This window comes from Antrostomus carolinensis, unplaced genomic scaffold, assembly GCF_000700745.2.
Source record: "Antrostomus carolinensis isolate BGI_N321 unplaced genomic scaffold, ASM70074v2 scaffold2778, whole genome shotgun sequence".
In the NCBI taxonomy this organism is placed as follows: Eukaryota; Metazoa; Chordata; class Aves; order Caprimulgiformes; family Caprimulgidae; genus Antrostomus; species Antrostomus carolinensis.
This window is the reverse complement of record NW_010332098.1, coordinates 58,540-80,009: the sequence shown is the minus strand read 5'-3', so window position 1 is coordinate 80,009 and position 21,470 is coordinate 58,540. Positions and strand designations below refer to the sequence as shown.

Sequence of the window (21,470 nt, the reverse complement as noted above, 5' to 3'; positions counted from 1 at the left end):
TTTTACTGCTCTTCTCTCCATGAGAGTTTGTTTTAGAAGACAAATCTGTTGTGAATGAGTGGAAGGTGTGATGGCAGTAATACTCTTGCATCTTTAAGCAGAACAGTGTGTGTAAAACAGATTTTGACTGTATTAGCTTGCAAAGAAGGCAAGATGTTGGTTCATTCATCACTTTAGCAGGAGTAAAATACCCTGTGAATCAACTGACTACTGTATCTCTCTGGCTTTGTGACTTTTACTTCAAGAACTTTTAATTATGCTATTCCTGATTCATTGTCTTTGCCCACCCCCCCTTTTTTTAAAAGATATATAGCTGTGGAGAATTGAGTTATTTGTAATGCAAGATCAGATATCAAATGTGAGTTGATACTGAGAGTGCAGCAAAGGTGATAGGTTGACGCTGGCATGAGCATGATTGTATCTGTTCACCTTTCAGTTATTTCTAAACCTGGTAGAAATTTTCCCATTTTATTAGAAGATTATTCTGACATTATTGTCTAAATCTGTTTTAAATGTATGAGTACTCTGTTGGGATTTGCAACAAAAGCCGTGCTAAAGACAAAACGGATTTAGAAATAACTCATATGAGAAAAGGCATTTTTAGGCTCTGGTAAATTTGAGGAGCCAATGCATGCAACTGGATTGCCATTTTCTTACCAATTCTTCCTTTGCAGTTAATGGGCAGATTCACAGGAATTACATCATTGTTGCTTGTGAAGATCTGCAAGGCATCTTTTCTTCCCACCTGTAATCAGTTTTCTTGATTTACAGATGAGACAGCTGTTAGTAAAGATTCTTTTTTTTCATCTAGATACTGAGTGTGGAGGGTAAAAGCGCTACCTACTGCAGATCTGAGTGACTGTAACTGTATTTCATCATTCTGTTGCTACTGTTTGAGCTTTTATGGTTAGACACAAATGTTGCAGTGAAGGAAATAGGCCAAATTTGGTAGCTTTCAAGAAATAAAGGCTGTGCACAGGGCATAGCTGGTTTGTGGAACATTAGAGAAACCCACTAAATGAAGCTGAACATCCTAAAAGAAGGTTAGCAGCGTTTATTTGTGCTCTTGCCTTTAGCAGTCTTTTGTGTTTCCTGCTTCTTTAATTTGTTACCTCTGTGCCTGGCCTTCATTTTCAGTGGAAATAAAATAAGGCAATCAAAATCAGTGCTAAAATAACTGTGAAGGTGTAAACCTGCAATCAAAGTTGTATGAATCCAAGATGAGTAAAAATACTGATAAATTCTTCTTAAAAGTAAAATAACAGTAAATTCTTAATGTATGAAGTATTCAGGATATTCTGAATAAATTTATCAGAAAAGTTTGGAAATTTTTGTGTGATGTTTCTGTTTTCTTAGTCTCAATAAAATTCTATGTACACTTAATAAATTTTTCAGCTAAGACTGGCATACAGTGTTCTCCTGTTCAACCTTTTCCCTTTTATTTCTTTTTTTTTTCCCTCCCAATTTATTCATATCTTTCTTTCTGAGAGGTGGAATTTTTTTCTGTTTCATGAAGGAAGAACATGTTTTCTACAGCTGGGAAGAAAAGTAACTTTTCTTCCAAAATACTTGAAAGCAGCTGTGAAACATCAGATTCCATTTAATGTTGCTTTTTGTTTGGGCTTTGCATTAGGAGGTGGGAACCCAGCTTGTTCATTTAGCAAATTTTCTTATTCACCAACTGATTTTAGAACTGCTTGGTGTGGTAAGAGATGGTAGCATCATTGCATTAAGAAGTCATTCATTTTAAACTGTCTCTTTGTCTAGGCTTTTAGCCCGTTTCTTGGCAAAGATGGCAGCCAACAATGCAGTGCTGAACAGACTGGAGCAGAAGGGTGCGGAGGCTGATCAAGTTATTGAATATCTCAAGCAACAAGTTGCTCTGCTCAAGGAGAAAGCTAGTAAGAAATTCTCTATCTTATAATAACCTTCTTAACCAGATGGTTAACATTAAATGCTCATAGGAAAAAATGAGAACATGGACAACTTCATTGCTGCTGTCAGCCTTTCAAGTTCTCCAAGATAAAGCTTGTAATAGTGTTGCTTCACTATCTTGTGGTTTGTGGGGTTTTTTGAAGCTGCTTATTCAGAAATAGAAAAGGCATGAATGAGGAAGGATTAATGATGCAAACAGATTATGGAAATTTGATAGGACACAATTCCATTTGCGGGGAGAAAGGGAGTCAGGAAGAATATGAGGACATGCATTTGCCTGAATGTGTTACTGCTTTTTCACCACTATGGGATTCTCTCAAGAGTATTATATCTTCAGCTTTGATATTTTGTACGTATTGGTATCAGTGAATTAAGGTGTTCCATATTACAAACATGTTCAAGCTTTTTCTAATAGTTTTCTTGGAATTTTTTCTTGTCTGTTTAAGGGACTGAGAAGCTAGTGTATTGAGAGGTAACTCAACTACATAAGTATTGTAAAAATTGGCTATTTCAACAAAAAAGGAATTAAAAAATATTTCTGATGATTTCCACTCTTTTGGTGTTTGGTTCACCATGTTTCCCTTTTTAAAAACAAAACCTCTGTTTGCCAAATGGTGAGTGCTAATTATTGAAACCAGTTGGTTTAATATAGTGTCAACTCTAGTCTTGCAGGCATCTCTCCGAGAAGAGAAGAAGCTCCGTGTGGAAAATGCTAAACTGAAGAAAGAAATTGAAGGGCTCAAACAGGAGCTGATTCAGGCAGAAATTCGAAATGGAGGTAGGGAAAAAAGTCCTGTCCTCATACAACATAGTTTTGATCATATTTTGTGCTAAGTAGGTCTATCTTAATTCTTGATTTTTACCTTTCTGTATGCAAGACTGTGGCATTTCTTACGAATTCTGGATTTCCTAGGTTCCATGCCTATGACCAGTTACTTAATTCCAACACTTTAGTAAGTTGCAAGCCTAACAGGTATATATGCCAAATCTTAATCAGACATGGAACTGGTTCTTTGTGTTTTTGTACCATGCCTTTTATAATAAGCCATGAATTTAACTCATGACAATGACTCCTTATAATACCTTAGAAATTCTTGAATGTCTGATGCTTCTTGCTACTCTTGAGTATTTAATCTAGCATGACTGAAAAATCCTTGTGGAAAATCGCACCATAGTTCAAAGTACAGATGGGTAGGGACTTATTAGAAATTCTGTGGTAATGTAAAATTTAGAAACAATGTGTTTTGAATTTTTGATTCCATACTGTAGTAAGACCAGCCTTTCATTGCAGTGTTTTTCTTTCTTTACACTTCGCTGTGTAGCTCTGTTCAGCTCGCACCGTGATTATATAATTCATAATTAAAAAGAAAGGAGAAAAAAGCAAAACTGAAGTGTTTCAGAGCCAGCATGTCTTCTTTAAAATTATTTCCAAAGAAAGCCTCTTCTGCCCTCAACAGCTATTCTGTTTTTACCCGTGCTGTCAGGATTGAAAATTGGGTGAGGTAGTATCCTGTGTAGCTGGATGCTAACATTCAACCAATACTGAATGTTTTACTGGTAAAACAACACATTCAATCTTCAAAAGATCTAGCATTTTATAAATGCAGAGAATTCTTTTTCTCCTTCGGGCATGAATAAAGCCTTTTCATGTACTAAACGAAACTATTAGTTTGTTTTTCTCCATTGTATGTTAGTCTGCGGCAGTTGTTGACACAGGATTTTCATAGGTATAGGATATTTCACAGAATCTCTGTTACGCTTGAGAGAGAAGTCTCAAGGTATATGACTTTTTCCAAGATGGAAAAAGACAAGGAAATTAATATTTAGCTTGATAGCATCTTCCTTTATTTAGCTAGCTTATCTAAAAGGTAGTAGGACTAAATTAAAATCTCTTCTTTTGAAGTAATTAATGTATGTTAGCTTTGACGATATTAAGTAGTTGAGCGCAGAAATTAGATGGACACAGAACATCAAAAATATCACTTGAGATATGTTTTCAAAAATCTGAGAAACAAGAAGTGTTTCCACAACTAGCAAGCAAAACAGCAAGCAAGTAGTTGTTGGTACAACAAACCTCAGATTCAAATGATTTTAAAGAATTGTTTATAAGAACATAATTTGTGCACATCACTTTAGTGTTCAAGAGAGCAGGTACAAACAGAGTGCAGTTCTTTAGGAAAGTTATTAAATGTCTGAAGTGTGAAAAGAAACATGTATGCAGAATGGAGAACTGTATAATAGTGACACTAGAAGGATTTGTCAAACAGTAATTAATCATAGAACAGCCGAGGTTGAAAGGGACCTCAAAAGATCATCTGGCCTAACCTGTCTTGGGAAAGGGAGCCTAGATGATACTCTGTAGCACACTGATGATGCTTACCCAGTACAATGATTTGGTAAAAAGCCTTAATGAGATTCTTGAAGAGCAGAATGTAGAAGTGAGGTGATTCTTATGCTTTCATCTGTTAAGATTGATAGTGAGATGATATCCAGAATTCTGTATCAGCAGTTTAAAAAGAAATATGAAGGTAACATGGAGAATTTAGGGAAGGGAAGTTAGAAATCAACAGATTTTAGGGCTGCAGGTAGTTTCTTACAATGCTATTATTCAGGCTCAGTTTCTTTGGTTCATCAGAAAAAAAGAGATGAGGAATGCCTTGACTGCAATGTAAAAATAATTTTATGCATAGCAAATTATGGAGTAGTCCCCAGTATGACAAGAGTTAGTAGCTAGAAACTGAAACTAAACAAACACAGATGAGAAATAAAGACTTAGTAGCAAAGATAACTAGGTGTTGAAATTAACTACAAAAAGAGGTGGTGTTTGCTTATATGCTTTCTTGTATTTAGCACTTTTTCCCATTTTAAAAATGTGCAGTCACAGGCATTGTTCTTAGCTGATCAGAATAATTGTATATAGATTGAGTTCTGAAATGTGTTTTGTAAAGTTTTGCTTTACTACTTGGCAGTTGTGGTTTAGGTATTTTAAGCAACATTTTCAGTTCTCTCTACTTTTTCATTTATGTTGGAAACTTAAAATGCCATGGTGTTCAAAGTTCTGGTACCTCTTCTAACTTTTGTGGTTTTGATTTTAGTGAAACAGATCGCAGTTCCTACTGGTACAACCATTTCTACAGCTTCGTTTTCAGATGATGTTCCACAGCCTACAACAGTCACATCATCTCCTGGTTCCAAAAATCAAATTAAAAGTGAAGATGGAAAAAATAAAAAGAAGGAAAAAGTAGAAAAAAAAGGTACTTCGGATTTCTTATCTGTGATAGACAGTTAAGGCATTTAATTTATGCAAGTGCTTTTACATAATTTTGGGCACAGAAAAAAACAGTTTGTACAGCCACGGGAGGAAGAGTCATGTACTAGCTCTTAAAATCTTGGAAGTACTTGAAGCTAATGAAGGCCATCAAGTAAGCTACAGATTCTGACTTAAATGTGATACATGCCAAACTTCTTTTAATGTGACTGAACTCCCTTATTTAAAACAAACAAACAAACCACAGACTCCTTCCTCAAGCCCCTGAAAACCCCACAAGAGAAAAAAGCAAAACCAAAGTACACACAAAGGATTTTCTTTTTTTTTCTGCCATGGAAACAGTGTGAGCAAAAGGCGAAGACCAGCTCAGCACAATATCTTGCAAGCAATAGCAGCATAACATAATGCTAAAGGAAGAGTGCTAAATTGCAGTTTTCAGCATCCTCCAAGTATGCTGCCTTTACCCCCCCATCCCCAATCCCCCTGGAAAAAAACAGGCAGTGAAGTTCCATCAGAACTGATCAGACACATCTATGTCAATACTGGTTAAATCTTGTGGCTAAGAGGAAGTACTGGGTAAAGGATTTAGGCAGATAACATCGTCTGGTTTTGGCAACAGAGAGGAAATGTAGCAGAAGGGTATGCAGGTTTCCTCCTGTTTTTCTTTATTGGCTGTCTGTATTGACTTCTGTTTAACAAACTCTGTTAACATGTCTGTTACACTTGCACAAAAGTACAGATCTCTATCCTGTAACTTACTCTAATGTTTTACAGTTATTCTCTTATGTAAATTATTGTTAATTTACCACGAATTGATTTGTACAGCTTTCCAGAGTTTGGATATTATGCTGACAGGGCACTATATCTCTGATTTTTCTGATGAACTGTACACAGGCTTGTAAGCTACTTCAGATTTTTTGGTGTAGCCTTTGACACATCAATATTCCACAGAACTGTAAATAGAAAAGCAGAGGCCGCATGTCGTATCAGGCAATTAACTGTTCAAGTATTCAGTGGCTACAGAGCAAGTATTCAGTTGGTAAGGGAAAATAGAATTTTCTTGTATTTCCCTTTGTCTTGTATAAGAAGCTTAAATTTGGAAAGCAATCGATTTGACTTCTTCCTGCCAGTGATTGTGTTTGGAAAAAGATGAAATATAGCATGAACATTAAATAGTAGCCCTGAACAGGCTATTTCTCTGGAGTTCAACATCTATTGTAGGTATAGTATTTAACAGTCAAAGTAACCAATATGTAAAATCTGTTTTTTAGTCTTGAAATTGACGAAATTACGAAATACCTCAAATTCCTTTGCTTTCTGTCACCTGTCTCATCTCTTTCCTCTCTGGTTATTCCCATATTCTTTGTTCTGCTTCTTACAAACTTCATCTGTGAGGCTTATCTGGATACTGGTTCTGGACTGACTCTGATGCTGGCCAGAGGACTCCAGTTCTCTCTTTAGCCTGTGACATTGAAATGGATGTTTTCTGTGCATCTATATATGCTGGGTACAGACACACTTTGCTGTGTTCTCTTTTCCTTATTTGCTGACAGACTTCATTTCTCTGAAGTGAAATAAATAGGGTGGTAGAAAGTGATTTTTTTGGCTCCAGCCTATTGTAGAGAAATGTCATGAAGTGGAGAACAGGGAGGAATTATACCAAGGATAAAGATTGCAGGTTCTTGAAATTATCTTAGGTAGGTATTAAATATTAATTATTTTGATGGTATTTTTCCAGTTTCTCTTAAATTGTTGTATATACGACTGGTTTTATTAATCTAGTTGTAAAAATAAAACCCAGTCATAAACGCTAGAACTTTTTATTCATTGTATATGAACTGAAATATTTTTGAAGAGCTATTGCTTATGTTAAAAAATACTGCCTTTTTATTATTGAGTGTATTACTTAATTTCAACCCTGTACTAGCGCAATGATAAATGAATCAAATTGTGTGCTGTGTCCCCTTTTCCTTTTTTGCTCCGTAAAGAAGGGAATTTAGTTTACATTAATATGTGAGCTGTCTTGGATGAAAGAATAACAGAATATGCTTATTTTAAGTAGGTACTTAGATATCTCTTAGTCTCCCAGAGTTTATAGTTATTAAACAAATCTTGAACGTCTTTTAAACAGGACAGTCTTATATACAAACTGGATGTAGCTTGCTCGTCTTGAAAGGAATATCTAAGCATCTGAGTATGAAGAGGGTTGCTTTGCTGTTGTTTAATTCTATACAGTATGTTTGGGTGACGATAACCCCTTGCGTTGCCATGGAATAAAGACTCTGCTTCAGTGAAACCTCGTAAGCCATGAGCACTTTCACACATTAGTATTTTTGGGAAGTGAGGAATGTTGGCTAAGGTCATCTTGAAGGGTTTGTTTTGCAACTGTGACAGTGCAGTTGCAGTGACTTAGCATTGTCCACAGTCAAGAGCTGTTGTTAAGCACTAGTAACCTGATGATTTGTGATTGTCTAGTTTCCCTTTGCTGGTGATACACCACGGCAAGACTTACTTGGTAATTGCTAATTATTAAAACAGTGCTATCGGGTTTATTGATGTGGCCTTTGGAGTGTTTGTTGCTTACATACGTGTTAGCTACACTTAAAGTTCAAGGTGACTTCACTTTACAAACAAGAAAACTCTGTCCTAAGGTGGTAGTTACTTGTAGTAACAATCTAAATTGGAAGTGTGTATGATGATTCTCCACTGTAATAGAGGTGCTAACTCTTTATCCTTCCTTTGTGCTTTACACTGGATTTGCACTTCTTTCTGAGACTATAGATTGCTTTTCCCTTGCAATGGTCATATACATTATTTATGCTTTTTTAAATGTTTATTTCATGAACTAAACTTTCTTTAATAGGTGAGAAGGAGAAGAAACAGCAACCAGCTGCTGGAAGTAGCGATGCAAAACCTGTAGATGTTTCTTGTCTGGATCTTCGTGTTGGCTGCATTATTACTGCCAAAAAGCATCCAGATGCAGACACTCTTTATGTTGAGGAAGTGGATGTTGGTGAAGCAAGCCCAAGGACTGTTGTCAGTGGTTTAGTGAAACATGTTCCTCTGGATCAGGTATTGACACAATTATTTACTGATAGCTTTTCCTTTCCTAAAGTATCTTGAGACCTTAATCTGTTTTCAGGATGTGTTTTCATTCTCCTGAAAGATTTTTACAGTCATGAAACGAAAAATAAGATGCAAATGGAAGTAATGCTTGATAGCATTTGTCAGAATATGGAGAAGTACCCTTACCCCAAATCAATTCCTTTATGCTTGCAGTGCTTCTATCCTGGGATCCTATTCAGATTCCTCAGTGATGCCATTGGTACACAATGGACTTTCACAGATGTGACTCTCTCTTTAGGTTTCCTAGTATGTAGTAGAGAACCCACAATAACTTTTTTGCCAGCATCTAGACTTTTGAAATCTTTGCCTTCCAGCTCTATTTATAGCCCATTGAAGTGTTGGGCATGGAGTAAAGTGTAGAGCATGTAGATTTAACTTAGCTGGCAGTGAGTGGCTTAAAGGACAGTAGAATACAAAATGCATATTTTTACTTCCTTGTGCATAATAGAGTCTGCCTCTGTGCTTTTTTATTTGATACGTTTCTGTGTTTGACATGCATGGTTTATGTATGTCTTGGGAACAACCTAAGACTTCAAGATTGCATTTTCCTTTTGCATCTCTTCTAGAGGGTTAGTCGAAAGGAGGAATTGACTGAAGGCTGCTTCTAAATTCAAATGCAGACTTGGCAATTAAAGCAATATTGTGTAGAGCAACTGCAAAATGGATCAGGAAGGAATTGATCTTAGTGTGGAAAAGCTACATTTTCTCAAATCCTTTTAAATCCCTATTCATGCCCTCTCCCCATAGTAAGACTGCAAATGTAGGAGGCAATTAAAATTGTGATTGGTTTTTTTATGATACAGAAAGTTACTGAACTGAAAAAAAAGACTGAATGCAATAACTGTTCTGCACTGATCACCTGGTAGCATCCAGTTACTGGATTTGCAGTGGGCAAAAAGTCAAATTGTTCATTTTTAGCAGTCCGCTCTCAAGAAAGCATGTAGCAAACACATCTTAAAAGCCTTTCTAAATAAACTTGGGAACATGAAGTGTATAGAATGCAGCAGCAGTAACAATCTTTTCTCTTTAAACTGCTTTCTGTCTGGAAAAAATAATCCTAACTACTAATTAACAGAGAATTAGGGATCATTCTTGCACGTTCTTTAGGAACAGTTAGTGTGTCTGGTTTTGGTTTTGGCAAGTCTCTATTAGACAGTAAATTCTTAGGGACAAGATTTTTGTGGTTTTTTGAAGTGTTCAAAAATTTGAAGGCCTGGAATGTGACTACTGCCATATATTTAAATTAAAATGTGTACATCCGATCAAGTACTATAGACATAATTCACAAAAAATTCAGCTATTTATGATTTGAGTGCTTGATGTGGTAATTTAGCAGTGTTTGAGGCTGTAGTATTTGTATAATCTGATTTTATTTTTGTTAAGGAGCACAATGTGTGTCTTCGTTAACATTTCAGTATGCAGCACAAGTTACTTATGGGTGCAGAAACTTCTTGCATGCCCACTTTATATGTGGTACATCGTGTTTTTGCGTACCACTGATGGTGGTGAAGCCAAGTCAGAGGTTGCACCCTTAAATATCATGCATAGATAGATACAAGTGTCATCAGTAACAGGGATATGAAAATGAAGCATAAGGTGGACTGTACTGATGCTGAGCTCTTTCAGCAGCAGCTGGGGACAATTGGAGAGCATTCTGACATGTCAGCGGGAATTGACAGCTTTTCTGCCACCAGATTTGGCTTTTTGAAGTGCATCTCTGTGTGCTCCTAGCGTCATTACGTGTCTCAGGCAATTGTTCCTGAAATCTGGACAATTCCCTTGTCTCCTTTTTTACTTCCTGAAATCACCTTTAACCTAAGAGATCCTCATGTCAGTCATCAGATGTGAAGGACAGGACATGTATCTTAAACTTAGCAAGAAGAGAAGAGGCCACCATTAGCCTTCAGAAACACTGTCCTACACCCCTTCTTTGTGAGAGGATGCATTACAGATATATCTGTTATTAACTATACAGTCTCATTTTTTAATAGCAGAAACTTTTTCTTTCTACTTAGATGCCTTCATCTTTTGTCTTTCTAGATTGTTTTTTAAGGGTTAGTGTTGTCCACCCAGGAATTAGCAAATAGTACTGGAATTTATATCCCTTTTTCTTAGACACAAACTCTGGATCTTCTAATTTTCTTTGTCTAGCCTGCAGGGAAAACACGTTTCTATAAATCATAAGGAACAGTGACTACTCATGACTGTAAACTTATTGACACATTCTGTGTAATATAAGACACCTTTCTTAAGGCAAACCAGTTTTTTTCATCCACTTTTGTAGTGTTATTCTTCAAGGCTATATTAAATGCTACCGTGTTTCTTTTCAGATATGAAACAAACAGAAATATCTGTGTAACCAAGCTTGTGACTTGTAAATTATGTTTGCTGGCAAACGTAGGATCCAGACACGTATGTAATAAATTGAGGAGGGCTTTTTGTTGCTGTTGACATTGCAGGTCACTCTGGTTTTAAAGTAATCGGCATGTTGCTTTTAGCTCATACTCACTAGCTATTGTGGTCTGTCACAGTATCAGATTTTGAGATATAGAGGGGTAGTTAGTTAGTTACTAATCATCAGTTATACAAGTAATTTCAAGGATTACATAAGAAAAAGACCAATTTGTGCTTCAAGGGTAAAGTCTTGTTTTTTCTGTATGGTAAACTTCAGGATTAACTTTTCCTCATCTTAATTTCTTTGCTTTATTTCTTTACCCCTCCCACCCCCTACCCTGCCCCATGCTTCAATCCTACCAGCATGTTGGGAAAATGGAGTTTTGTTCTGAATATGAAGTAACTGTATGTCCAACTAAGATTTTTGCTGAAACTAAATCAGTTTCTCACTAATTGAGTTGTCAGTTTTGAAGTTCCTGGATTTCTGAAACAAAAGGATTGGTTCTTTAGAAGACCAGCAGAGGTTGTTACTGTTTCAAGTAGATAATATTTGAATTTCCTTTGCTTATTCTCAGTTCATTTATGTATCAAACGCCTCCCGAGATGCCAAAACCTTATCAGTTCCCTGTAGATGTAGACTTGCTCCTGTTTGCGTCCTTTTAAGTGTAGACATTTGCCCTATTGTTCTTAACCAGAATTTGCTTTACTGGATAATAACACATGTAGAAGGAAACATGCACTTACTGTCTATCTGTGTCACCTTCAGCTGCTTTTCAGTAACACTCTGTATTTCTGATAGAACTTTTCATGTACAGAGGGGAATGGAGTCAGGTTTCTTCCTTTTTTTTTTTTTTTCTTTTTTTTTTTTTTTTAAATTTCAGCCCAATCTTACCTATCTGTCAGGAAACTCCCCAGTTTATTTTTGCAGTTACTTTAAAAAAACCAAGATTGTTTATTTTGTTCCTCTAATTTATGAGGTTACAGAGACTGCCCATCAGTAGAATTACTGGATCTGACTCTTTGTAGCTGACACATTTTAGGGTTTTATTTGTTGTTTAGTGTAATGTTGTGCTTTAACGCCAGCTGGCAGCTAAGCACCACGCAGCCACTTGCTTGCTTACCCCCAGTAGGATGTGGGAGAGAATAGGAAGAGTGAAATGAGAAAACTGGGGGGTTGAGATAAAGACAGTTTATTAGGTAAAGCAAAAGCTGTGCACACAAGCAAAGCAAAACAAGGAATTCACTCACTACTTCCCATCAGCAGGCAGGTGTTCAGCCATCTCCAGGAAAGTGGGGCTCCATCACACGTAAATGGTTACTTGGGAAGACAAATGCCATCACTCCAATCGTCTCTCCTTTCCTTCCTCTTCCCTCAGCTTTATATGCTGAGTGTAATGGCATGTGGTAGGGGCTATCCCCATCCCTGGAGGTATTTAAGAGTTGTGTAGACATAGGGCTTAGGGACGTGGTTTAGTTGAGGACTTGTCATTGTAAGGTTAATGATTGGACTCAATGATCTTAAGGTCTTTTCCAATCGAGGCAATTCTGTGATTTGGTCAGTTGGGGGTCAGGTGTCCCAACTGTGTCCCCCTCCCTGCTTCTTGTGCATCCCCAGCCTGCTCACTGGTGGGGTGGTGTGAGAAGCAGAAAAGGCCCTGACTATTTGTGAAATCAATGCACGTATCTTACTATTAGAGCAGTTTTTCAAAAACATTTGAAGATACTTCATGGTAAAATAATATGGATAATATGTATGTTTTAAATGTTGATTAAAAACGTCTTAATTTTATAATAGTAATCAACTTCTTACACAGAAATCCCATGCAGCGCATATAAACATTTGGGCCATTGTGATTGGAGAGAAAGGAATGATGTGATGCTAGTTTGCTTTTCTTCCCTTTTAGTTTGATGAAGATGGTGATCTCCATTTCTGTATTAATGCAGTCTTTCTTTTTTTTTTTTTTTCTTCAATTATATAATCTCTAATAGGAAAGCAATGCTCTGAAGTCTAGAATTTTTTCCAGTTAGTCAAAGCTAACGTTGAATGCTAATTGCAGAGATCTTGTTTCTTTTATTTTGTATGTTCATTTGATAACTGTTATTTGGTGCTACATAGTGTCTACAACTTACATTTTAGAGTCACTGACATCTTTCAGCCATTTCTTGTGTTTTGGGCAATTTATATCCATAACAATAACAAAAATTTTCAGTCAATGGGCCGCCTCGAAACTCCGGCAAGATCAACTTTTCGTTATAACTGCTCCATTTTGGCAATTTATATTTTTGCTTTTTAAAATGTTCTACTTGGAAAATATGGAGTATTCAGAATACTTGATCATATGTGTTTTATTAAGTATTAATCCTGCAGTTTTGTGTAAAGTTTATATTGTGTTGCACAAAGACTGAAATCTAGAAGTATGGAGAAAGGGAGAGAGGGAAGGAAGGATGGAGAGAGAGATGTGTACTAGGAGTTTGGGAATTAAGTCTTCCTTACTTTCTGTCTGCCTGTTAAGGATGTTCTGGGTTTAATTTCTATGCAGTTTGAAAGTGTGGTTCGTTTTCTATGCTAAAGTTGGGCAGTTTCCCCTAACAAAGTATGTTTTCTCTGATTTACTATTATAATTTTTATTAAAATAAAAAAAAAACAAAGAGAGAAACCTAATTTTACAGTTTTGCTCTAATAAATTGCAGTGCACAGAATATACAGCCATTTTTAGTGGTTAAAAAAATTCAAAGCATTTGGGTTAAATAATTTAAGATTCAAGTCAACTAATTATGTAAAACTTCTGTATGCTTCCAGTACACAATTTGAAAATTTTTATCTATGAGCTAGCTTAATTTGTAGAGGGTTTTTTTGTTTTTGTTATTAATAAATGGAATTTATTTGGTTAATAGTGTTACATTGGAAGTGGACTGGCCAACTCTTAAGTGGTTTAAATGTTATTTGTTACTGGTGTGCAGGCACTGAAATTGTGCATCTGTTGCTGTATGCTTCTCTCATCCATGTTAAGGTCTTTTTATTCTTTTATTATAAGGAAGTAACTGAAGTCCCCAAACAAATGTGGCATTTAAGTACTCTCACCTTTCTGTTTTCCTCCCCCAAGATGCAGAATCGGATGGCAATACTGCTGTGTAACTTGAAGCCTGCAAAGATGAGAGGAGTAGTATCTCAAGCAATGGTGATGTGTGCCAGCTCCCCAGAAAAGGTCGAAATTCTGGCTCCCCCACCTGGGGCAGTACCTGGGGATAGAATCACTTTTGAAGGATTTCCTGGTAAGTAGCTATTTGAAAAATTGGAGGAAATGGGTATGCTAAGGTGACCTCAGCATTGAAGCAGATAGAATAGTATTTTAAAGCTAGTTGCATTTTTTTTGTTGTTGAAATTTTCTGAATTAGTTACATTCAAACTTTTTTATTATTAGCATGGTAAGACTGTAAATAAAGGATTGAAAATACTTAACCACCTGCCAAAAATTGTAAAATACAGGGAAATAACTGTAACTTGAAAAAGTTGCATAGTACTTTAGAGAAAGTTACCCACTTTCTTTAAGTCTCCATAAGTATTTCTGCTTTTGAAATGTATGGACAAACATATTTGCAGTTTGCAAGTTAGAATAAGCAAATGTGAAACATCTTTTCAAGTGTCTCAGTGTAAGTGATGAAGTAATAAGCTCCTGATTCCAGCTCCTCCCCCTAATGGAAGTGTCAGAACTTTTTGTTTGTTTGTTTTGGTTGTGTGGGTTTTTTTGTTTGTTTGAGAAAGGGATCAAGAGGATTTGAGGTGTGGAAATCCATTTATGAGAAGAACCTATAATATTCAAAACACTAGGGGTTTTTTGTTTGTCTGGGAGGAAATGACTTTTTGTGTCTGCAGAGACCAACGTTGGACTTCTTCCCACATAATTAAATCAATAAATCTGTATATATATTTTTTTTTTTTAAGAATGTAAATAAGAAAATAATCAAATTTAAACTTTCTCAGATTATTTTCATCTGTTTTCCCACTTCTTCTACCTCCCACTCATCTGAGAAAATGATTGGTTTCTGACCCTGCATATTGGGAACTCAAATAAGCATCACAGATGTAGCATGTTGGTGAATGCTTCATTCCTACCCAAATGACAGTTCAGTTTTAAGTGTGTTTCATCAGGAGGTGCTGCTCCATTGTGATTCCCAGTAAGAAAGATGCTCAGACTCTTAAAGTATCATTTAAAATGCTATTTATTAGGGCTAACACTGAAAAGAGAAAATAGTATAAATAATCTTACTTTGCACAGACGATGGAAGCCTCAAGCTGGTGCAGCAGCAAACAGGCTTGTGATGCGTGTGCAGCATGCTGTGCATGCCCGGTCCATAGAAGACTTTTGGTCATTCAAGCTGTTGTATGTTCTTACTCATTTTGACTGTCAAACAGAAAAGAGGTTTGCATGAGAACTTGATACTGCACTGTTCCATAAAGGTGAGGACATGCAAGTGGCTCAGTTGCCGGTACCACGTGGGAGCTGCCTGCAGGCTTCTCTGTTACAGTCATCTGGCTTGGTTTTTTCTGCACCTCAGGAATTTGTGCAGCGCTGCACAAGGCCAGGCCTACTCTGGTTAACTGTTCTGTGGGTCACTGAGTTCTTGATGAGCAGTGGTCTTCTGGCCAGCATCACTGCATCACTTTATCTTAAGAAAATGTGGTCTAACTCCCAGTATTTCCCAGACTGGATGGAGTTGGATGCTTGTGCATTTATCAAAAAAAGTATTCATCTTCAAGGTGAATTTGTTGCTCAAAAGTTGCCTTTCACATGTGAGAAAGTAGTTGTAGCTTTCAGTTTTCTACATAGAAACATAGTAACTTTTTTAAACTGTTGCACCTCTGATAATTTCTAGCTGTACAACAGTGTTTGTATTTATGGACCTCTTGGTCAGCTCTATGCTTAAACATATTTGCATAAAATACCTTTCATAAATATATACGTATATGTCTGTGTATTTTTATACTTCTCCTGATTGAAACTGTTATGCTATAAAGAAGTGTATATGTGTTGGTTGACATATGGTAAAGGAAGTGATAGTCTATCTAGCTGTTTTTGAAACAGGAGGAAAGCTGAGCTTTCTGTGATTTAATGCTCTCATTGAAAATATTTTAAAATAGTACTGTGTTTAATGAGGAAATCAGTCCTGCAGCATTTTTTTAATTTTTAGTTTTCTATGTTAAAAATACACCAAGCTTGGTAGTTGAGATGCAGAATTGGTAAGCTGTACTGAAATGTGAAAGGCTTCAGCAATTACACTGACTAAATTGTAGGAGTACTCACTCATAACTTCTAGTAGTTATCATGTTTCCATGAGTGAAGACAGATTAAATGTTGGATGTGTGACCTCTGTTTACATGCAAGGATGCACTCCTGTTGCTTTTTGTTGCTGTGAAAATGGATGTGCAACAGAGAGCATCAAGCTGTAGAGTAAACCCTTCTAGTGCATAAGCCCTGCAAAATGATGTACAACTCAGCCTGGGCATGTCACATTTTTGAGGAGCGGAGGGTCTTTTCTGTTTGTTTCTGTCTAAGACATAACCTTACTCCAAACTTTTATCTCAAATAACTTCGTATACCTGGCATTTGAAAATAATGTGAGAGCTGGTAGTAGTGCTCTTCTCTGTTAGCCAGCCATATCTATTCTTGCACATGACTAGTGAGGTAAGTTTTATCAAAATTATTAAAATGGTTTACTCTAGTTTTAGGGTTTTTTTGTTTGCAGTTGCAAAAAGATTTTCCTAGAGTAAATCAGTTATGGAAACATTTGTTTCAAAATTATTCCCAGGTGTTAAGGTATACAGGTAGCCTGTTGGCATTTTGATTCTTAAAAGACAAACAATAGGCTAAAAGTGGTATAAAAGTTGTACCAGTTCTAAAGTTATGACCTGCAGCCTGTGATACAAGGTTCTGTACGCTTTATATCAGTTTTCTTCTGGCAGGGAGCCAAATACATGGAGCTCTAAGTGCCAAATGAAGCCTTTTACAACCTCTTTGAAAAGTGTTGCATTTCCAGAGCTATAGATTGTAGTCTGAAATACGGCAGCTGTTTCCTAATGTTACATAAAATTTGGTAGGTATGAGATTAAAATTAATAATTAACTTTGAAAATATACCTAATGCTTGATAGTGCAGAGTGTTTCATCTCCTAATTATAGAAAACTTGTTTTAAATAATTTTGAAACTTGTGATATTATTATCCCAGAGCAAGAAAAAGCAAGGGAAAAAACACTGATAGATGGAGACTTACAAAATTATTCTGACATCTGCTTCTGGGATTTAATTTGTTGCATAGTTGTCTTTTGCTTATTGCCTTTGTAAACTAAGCTATTAAAACTGTTCATTGGTAGGTTTTGGGTTGCTTTACAGTTTTTTTTTAAATTTCTTTTAGCTGGAGACAAGGTTGTTGCCACTTACCTTCTTGTTCAAGTGATTACCAACTTTTGGTGGGTTTGGTTCATTCCCCCCCGCCCAGTTCCTTTTCTGTTTTGGTGGTGGTTTTTTTTGGTGGGGTTTTTTTTGGGGTTGTTGTGGGGTTGTTTGGGTTTTTTTTTTTCCTTTTTAAAACAGCTGTGGTTTTGTGTTTTGGGTTTTTTGTTTTGCTTTGTTTTCTTTTATTCCTGAGTTGGGGAAACTCACTGGAAAACTGTTTCTCAATTTTTAATGGGATTGTACGTCTGTATCTTCCACTCACCTTTTTTTTTGGTTAAAATCTCATGTGCTTCTTAGCTGCTGTCTCGTCAAAGGCAATCTTCTCATGCTGTTATCAGGAGGGTAGGATCCTTGCTATGTCAGATGTAATTTAATTTCAGTGCCTAATTGTAACCAACCTTGTTCTGACCTTTTTTTTTTTTTTTTTTTTTTTAAAGAGTAATTTTAAAGCATAAAGATTCACTTTGAGTCCTTGAAATTAAAATAGAAAAGACAGCTGGGTCTTATTTTAGTTTGAAGTAAGAAAGCCAATGAAGCAGCAGGAGCAGCAGCAGCAACAATAAAGCAACTCTGAAATGCATACGACTGTCTATCAAGCAGCTTGAAATTAAGTTATTTTTAAGCCTTCTCTCTCCACCATACAAAATATTCATGAGATACAGGCTAATTTTCCTTGCTCATTTTATTCAAAGTAAACAAATGGTATCTTGATTCAAACCAATTGAACATTTTTCCACAGAAACTTGGGAGTTTTCCTAGAACCATCTTGAGTGTATAGAGGAGTGATTTGATAAAGAATGCTGTTGTCTGGAGAAGTGTTCTTTTTTGTTTGTTTATTTGATATTATTGCCTTTAGGGGCACTTTAACAGTGTTTCATACTCCAATATGGGAATCTTCAAGATCTGTTGGGCCTTTTTTGTGTTATGAACTTTATAAAATTTCTATCTGGCGTCAGTGGAAAAGGTCCAATTTATAAGCCATAGAAAAATTATTCCATTGCATGTCTGTAAATAATATACCCTCCTACACAGTAATTACTGTGAGACAGAAAAAATTCTTGTAGTTTTCACAGCTAACTGAAATCTTCTTTCTAATAGCAGTTTATATGATGTTTTGACAAAACTCTTTAATGCAAAAATGCCACAGGAACTACAATTCTGTTATTTGAATTATATAATTAAATAATCATTCTGGTCTAAGAATACCTGACAATTTAGTTAATAACTATCTCTTTAAAAAAAAAAAAAAAAAGAGGCTAAAACTAGAGTGCAGTGGTTAGTCTGTGTTTAACAGGTTTCTTTGATTAAAGCTTTGGTGTATGGATGCTTTTCTTCAGGTGCATAGTTACAATCCACAGTGGACTAAGTGGTATTAGCTTTTCATAAGGTCATACATCACTGCATCTTTGTGCCTCTTGCACTAAGGTTTATTCTTTCAGTAGTTAATGAGCTAATACAAAGTAGAGAGGTTTCTTTTTTAATATGATAATTTATTTTGTAATATTTAAATTACTAGACTGAGTGACACGTTTAACAAAATTTGGGGCCTCTTATTTGGTTCATTTTATGTAAAGAGAGTGGGAAGCTCACTAAAGCATTACAAGTTTAAATTTATTTTATTTATAGAAATGCTTCTAAAGAATATTTTCTGGGAAGAAGGAATGCAATGAGGAGAAGTCATTGGAAAATGCATAGCCTAAAGCTCTGGTAGTATTTAAAATCAGTGCCTATGCTAATCTAACATGAGCTCACCACAGATCCCAAGGGAGCTTGACACAGGATTCCAAAGAAACTTATTAACATCCAAAGCGTGTTTTTTATAATAAAAGTCAGGTTTTCCTCTTCCTGAAAAAATTCACTTGCTTTTTATATTTGAGGAGCGGGAAGAAAATGCACAATGGGTCATTTAACATTCTGTTTAATGATTTTATTAGTTCATATGCATTCACTTTGGTCTAAATCCAAGTCTGTCTTTGTTCATGAGCTTGAACATTGAGCAGGATTTTTTTTGTGAGTGTGTGAATATGCACAATTAGCTCAAACTGTTTAATGGTATTACTGATTTTTCTGTTAAATATTAAGTGCACTGTGGTTGTGAAATAACTCGATTGCATTATTGAATCTTGAGCTGGCAAGGTTAGCCTACTTAATAGAGAAATCTGGCCTGGTCTGCTTCTCTTACACAGTTACAGATACAGAAGCTGCAGAAGTTAGACCTGTCTATGGGCGGAAGTAACTTACTTTTGCAAGCATTTAGAATGTGAATAGATTGAACCATTGAAAACATTTAAAGGAGTAAAACAATATGGCAGGCTGGAATGAGCGCAGTTTTTTTAACTGTCTATTGGTCAGCTGGTCAGGAATACACCAAGCAGTAATGAATTTCAACCAGCTTTGAGAAACACATGAGTTAAAATCCATGGAGACTTACAGTTTTTCTTCCTGAACCTTTGGGCACCGAGTAGTGGAAGGTGGAAGTACTTGACACTCTGTTGACTTGGAGAACTCTGCATTTACCCTTAGGAACTCCTGGCTCCTCTAAGAGGATCTCAGCGACGATCTGCTTACTAGGATTTTGGTTTTTGATTCTTGCTTGTTCTGGAACTTAAAATTTTAATAGTTTGACCAGAGTGGTGCCAATATGGCACTTCAAGCAAATAAAAAAACATATATAGTGTATCAACAGTGAAATAGTATGGGATACTTTTCAGCATTTAAATGTTCTCTTATTATATTTAAAACAAGTCTTGTGTTTGGTGTGGTTTGTTTTTTTTTTTAATTTGTCTTGTGTTACACACAAGAGGTCAAGAGCACTCAACAGCATTATGATTAAATAACTTTTTAATGAAATATCTTTTTTCTTTAAGAGAATGTGTTGTATTAGAATTAAGAGATTAAATTTACTTGACCTTTGAACAGAAAATAATTGTACAATGAGTTGGTTGTATTGCTTTATCTAGATTATGTCAGCAGGCAGCAGATTATTCTGTATCTCTGCACTAGGAGAGCTATTTAGCTGAGTTGTTTTGTTCCTATACTTTGCATTTCATGCCTATTAAAAGCAGGAAAAATATGCCTCTGAAATTCTTCACTATTCTGTGCAATTTGTTAACAGTATTTCAAAACATCAGTAGAAGAAAACTGCATTTTGTGGTCATTAGAGATCCCTAAATAGTCAGATTTGCTAATGTAGTTAGACTATCAGTGCCTGTAGGGCATAGGTAGCTTATCGTGGTGTGCACATAGAAACAGGGAACTGAGAGTTGTAGGGGCTTAAGACCATAATTGCTGAAATACAAACTGACTTCTAATACTTCTGTTGTTTTAGGCACCATAGTTTGTCATCAAGTACCACAAAAAGTAGGAGAACAGTGTTGAAACGTGGGGCTAAAATTACATGTCAGTATCCTAATTTTGGACTATTCTTGTCTAAATGCAGTGTTTTTCAACTGTAGGACCATCTGCCAAATTCACTTAATATTAATAGCTTATAAGAATTTATTAATTCCTAAACTTAAGATGCTGACAAACCTGTGTCTTGGTGAGTAGTGTATTTCTGTGGTCCACATCTACTGAATTCTTAGGAATCCTTTTGGTGTCTAGTAAGTTTTGTAAACCATCAACTAGTAATGGTTTGATTTCTTCCTTTTGACAATATTTGTGATCTGTTACTTACAACCTTTTTTCTGCTGGGAGATAAACATTTTGAAAGAGGCTCTGGAGACATTTTCTAGATAATCCCTAATTCCAAGTAAAGTTTTAATTTTGAGAATCGCGGGTAATGTGTGTTTTTGTTTTTTTTTCTCTTAAAAGTGTGTGCAGTGATGCTATGTGGGCTGTCACAGATGTGTACATACATAGAGCTCTTGCTCTGCCTTCTGTGTTATGTGCTATTAGGTTATTCTTTGTTTTGAAACAGGAGATCCTGAGAAGGAACTTAATCCCAAGAAGAAGATTTGGGAGCAAGTCCAACCTGATCTGCTTACCAATGACCAGTGTGTTGCTACGTACAAAGGAGTTCCATTTGAAGTGAAAGGAAAAGGAGTTTGCAGGGCAGAGACCATGGCAAACAGTGGAATTAAATAAATGGTTATTAGAAGCTTCTCAGATGTTGAAATGGAAAGGAATGCAAACACAATAAAAAACATGAATATATTACCCCTCTGAAATGCATGGCTAATACTTTTTTGGTTTGACTTCTCTTTCAGAGGTGTGGAATGTGTTATGCCTCCCAACATTTTCACAATTCGATCATTCACCATGCTTACTGTCCTTGAAGTTAAGCGTTGTCAAGA

General features: G+C 36.0%; 1 protein-coding gene across 1 annotated transcript; it reads left to right on the top strand.

Moving 5' to 3' along the window:
• Window positions 1-771: 771 nt before the first annotated feature.
• Window positions 772-21,326, top strand: AIMP1 (aminoacyl tRNA synthetase complex interacting multifunctional protein 1). Its single transcript, XM_029086316.1, has 7 exons — window positions 772-782; window positions 1,768-1,901; window positions 2,600-2,713; window positions 5,031-5,189; window positions 8,067-8,275; window positions 13,828-13,996; window positions 21,095-21,326. The coding sequence occupies exons 1-7, from the start codon at window positions 772-774 to the stop codon at window positions 21,259-21,261; spliced, it is 963 nt and encodes a 320-aa protein (XP_028942149.1). The 3' UTR covers window positions 21,262-21,326.
• Window positions 21,327-21,470: the final 144 nt, after the last annotated feature.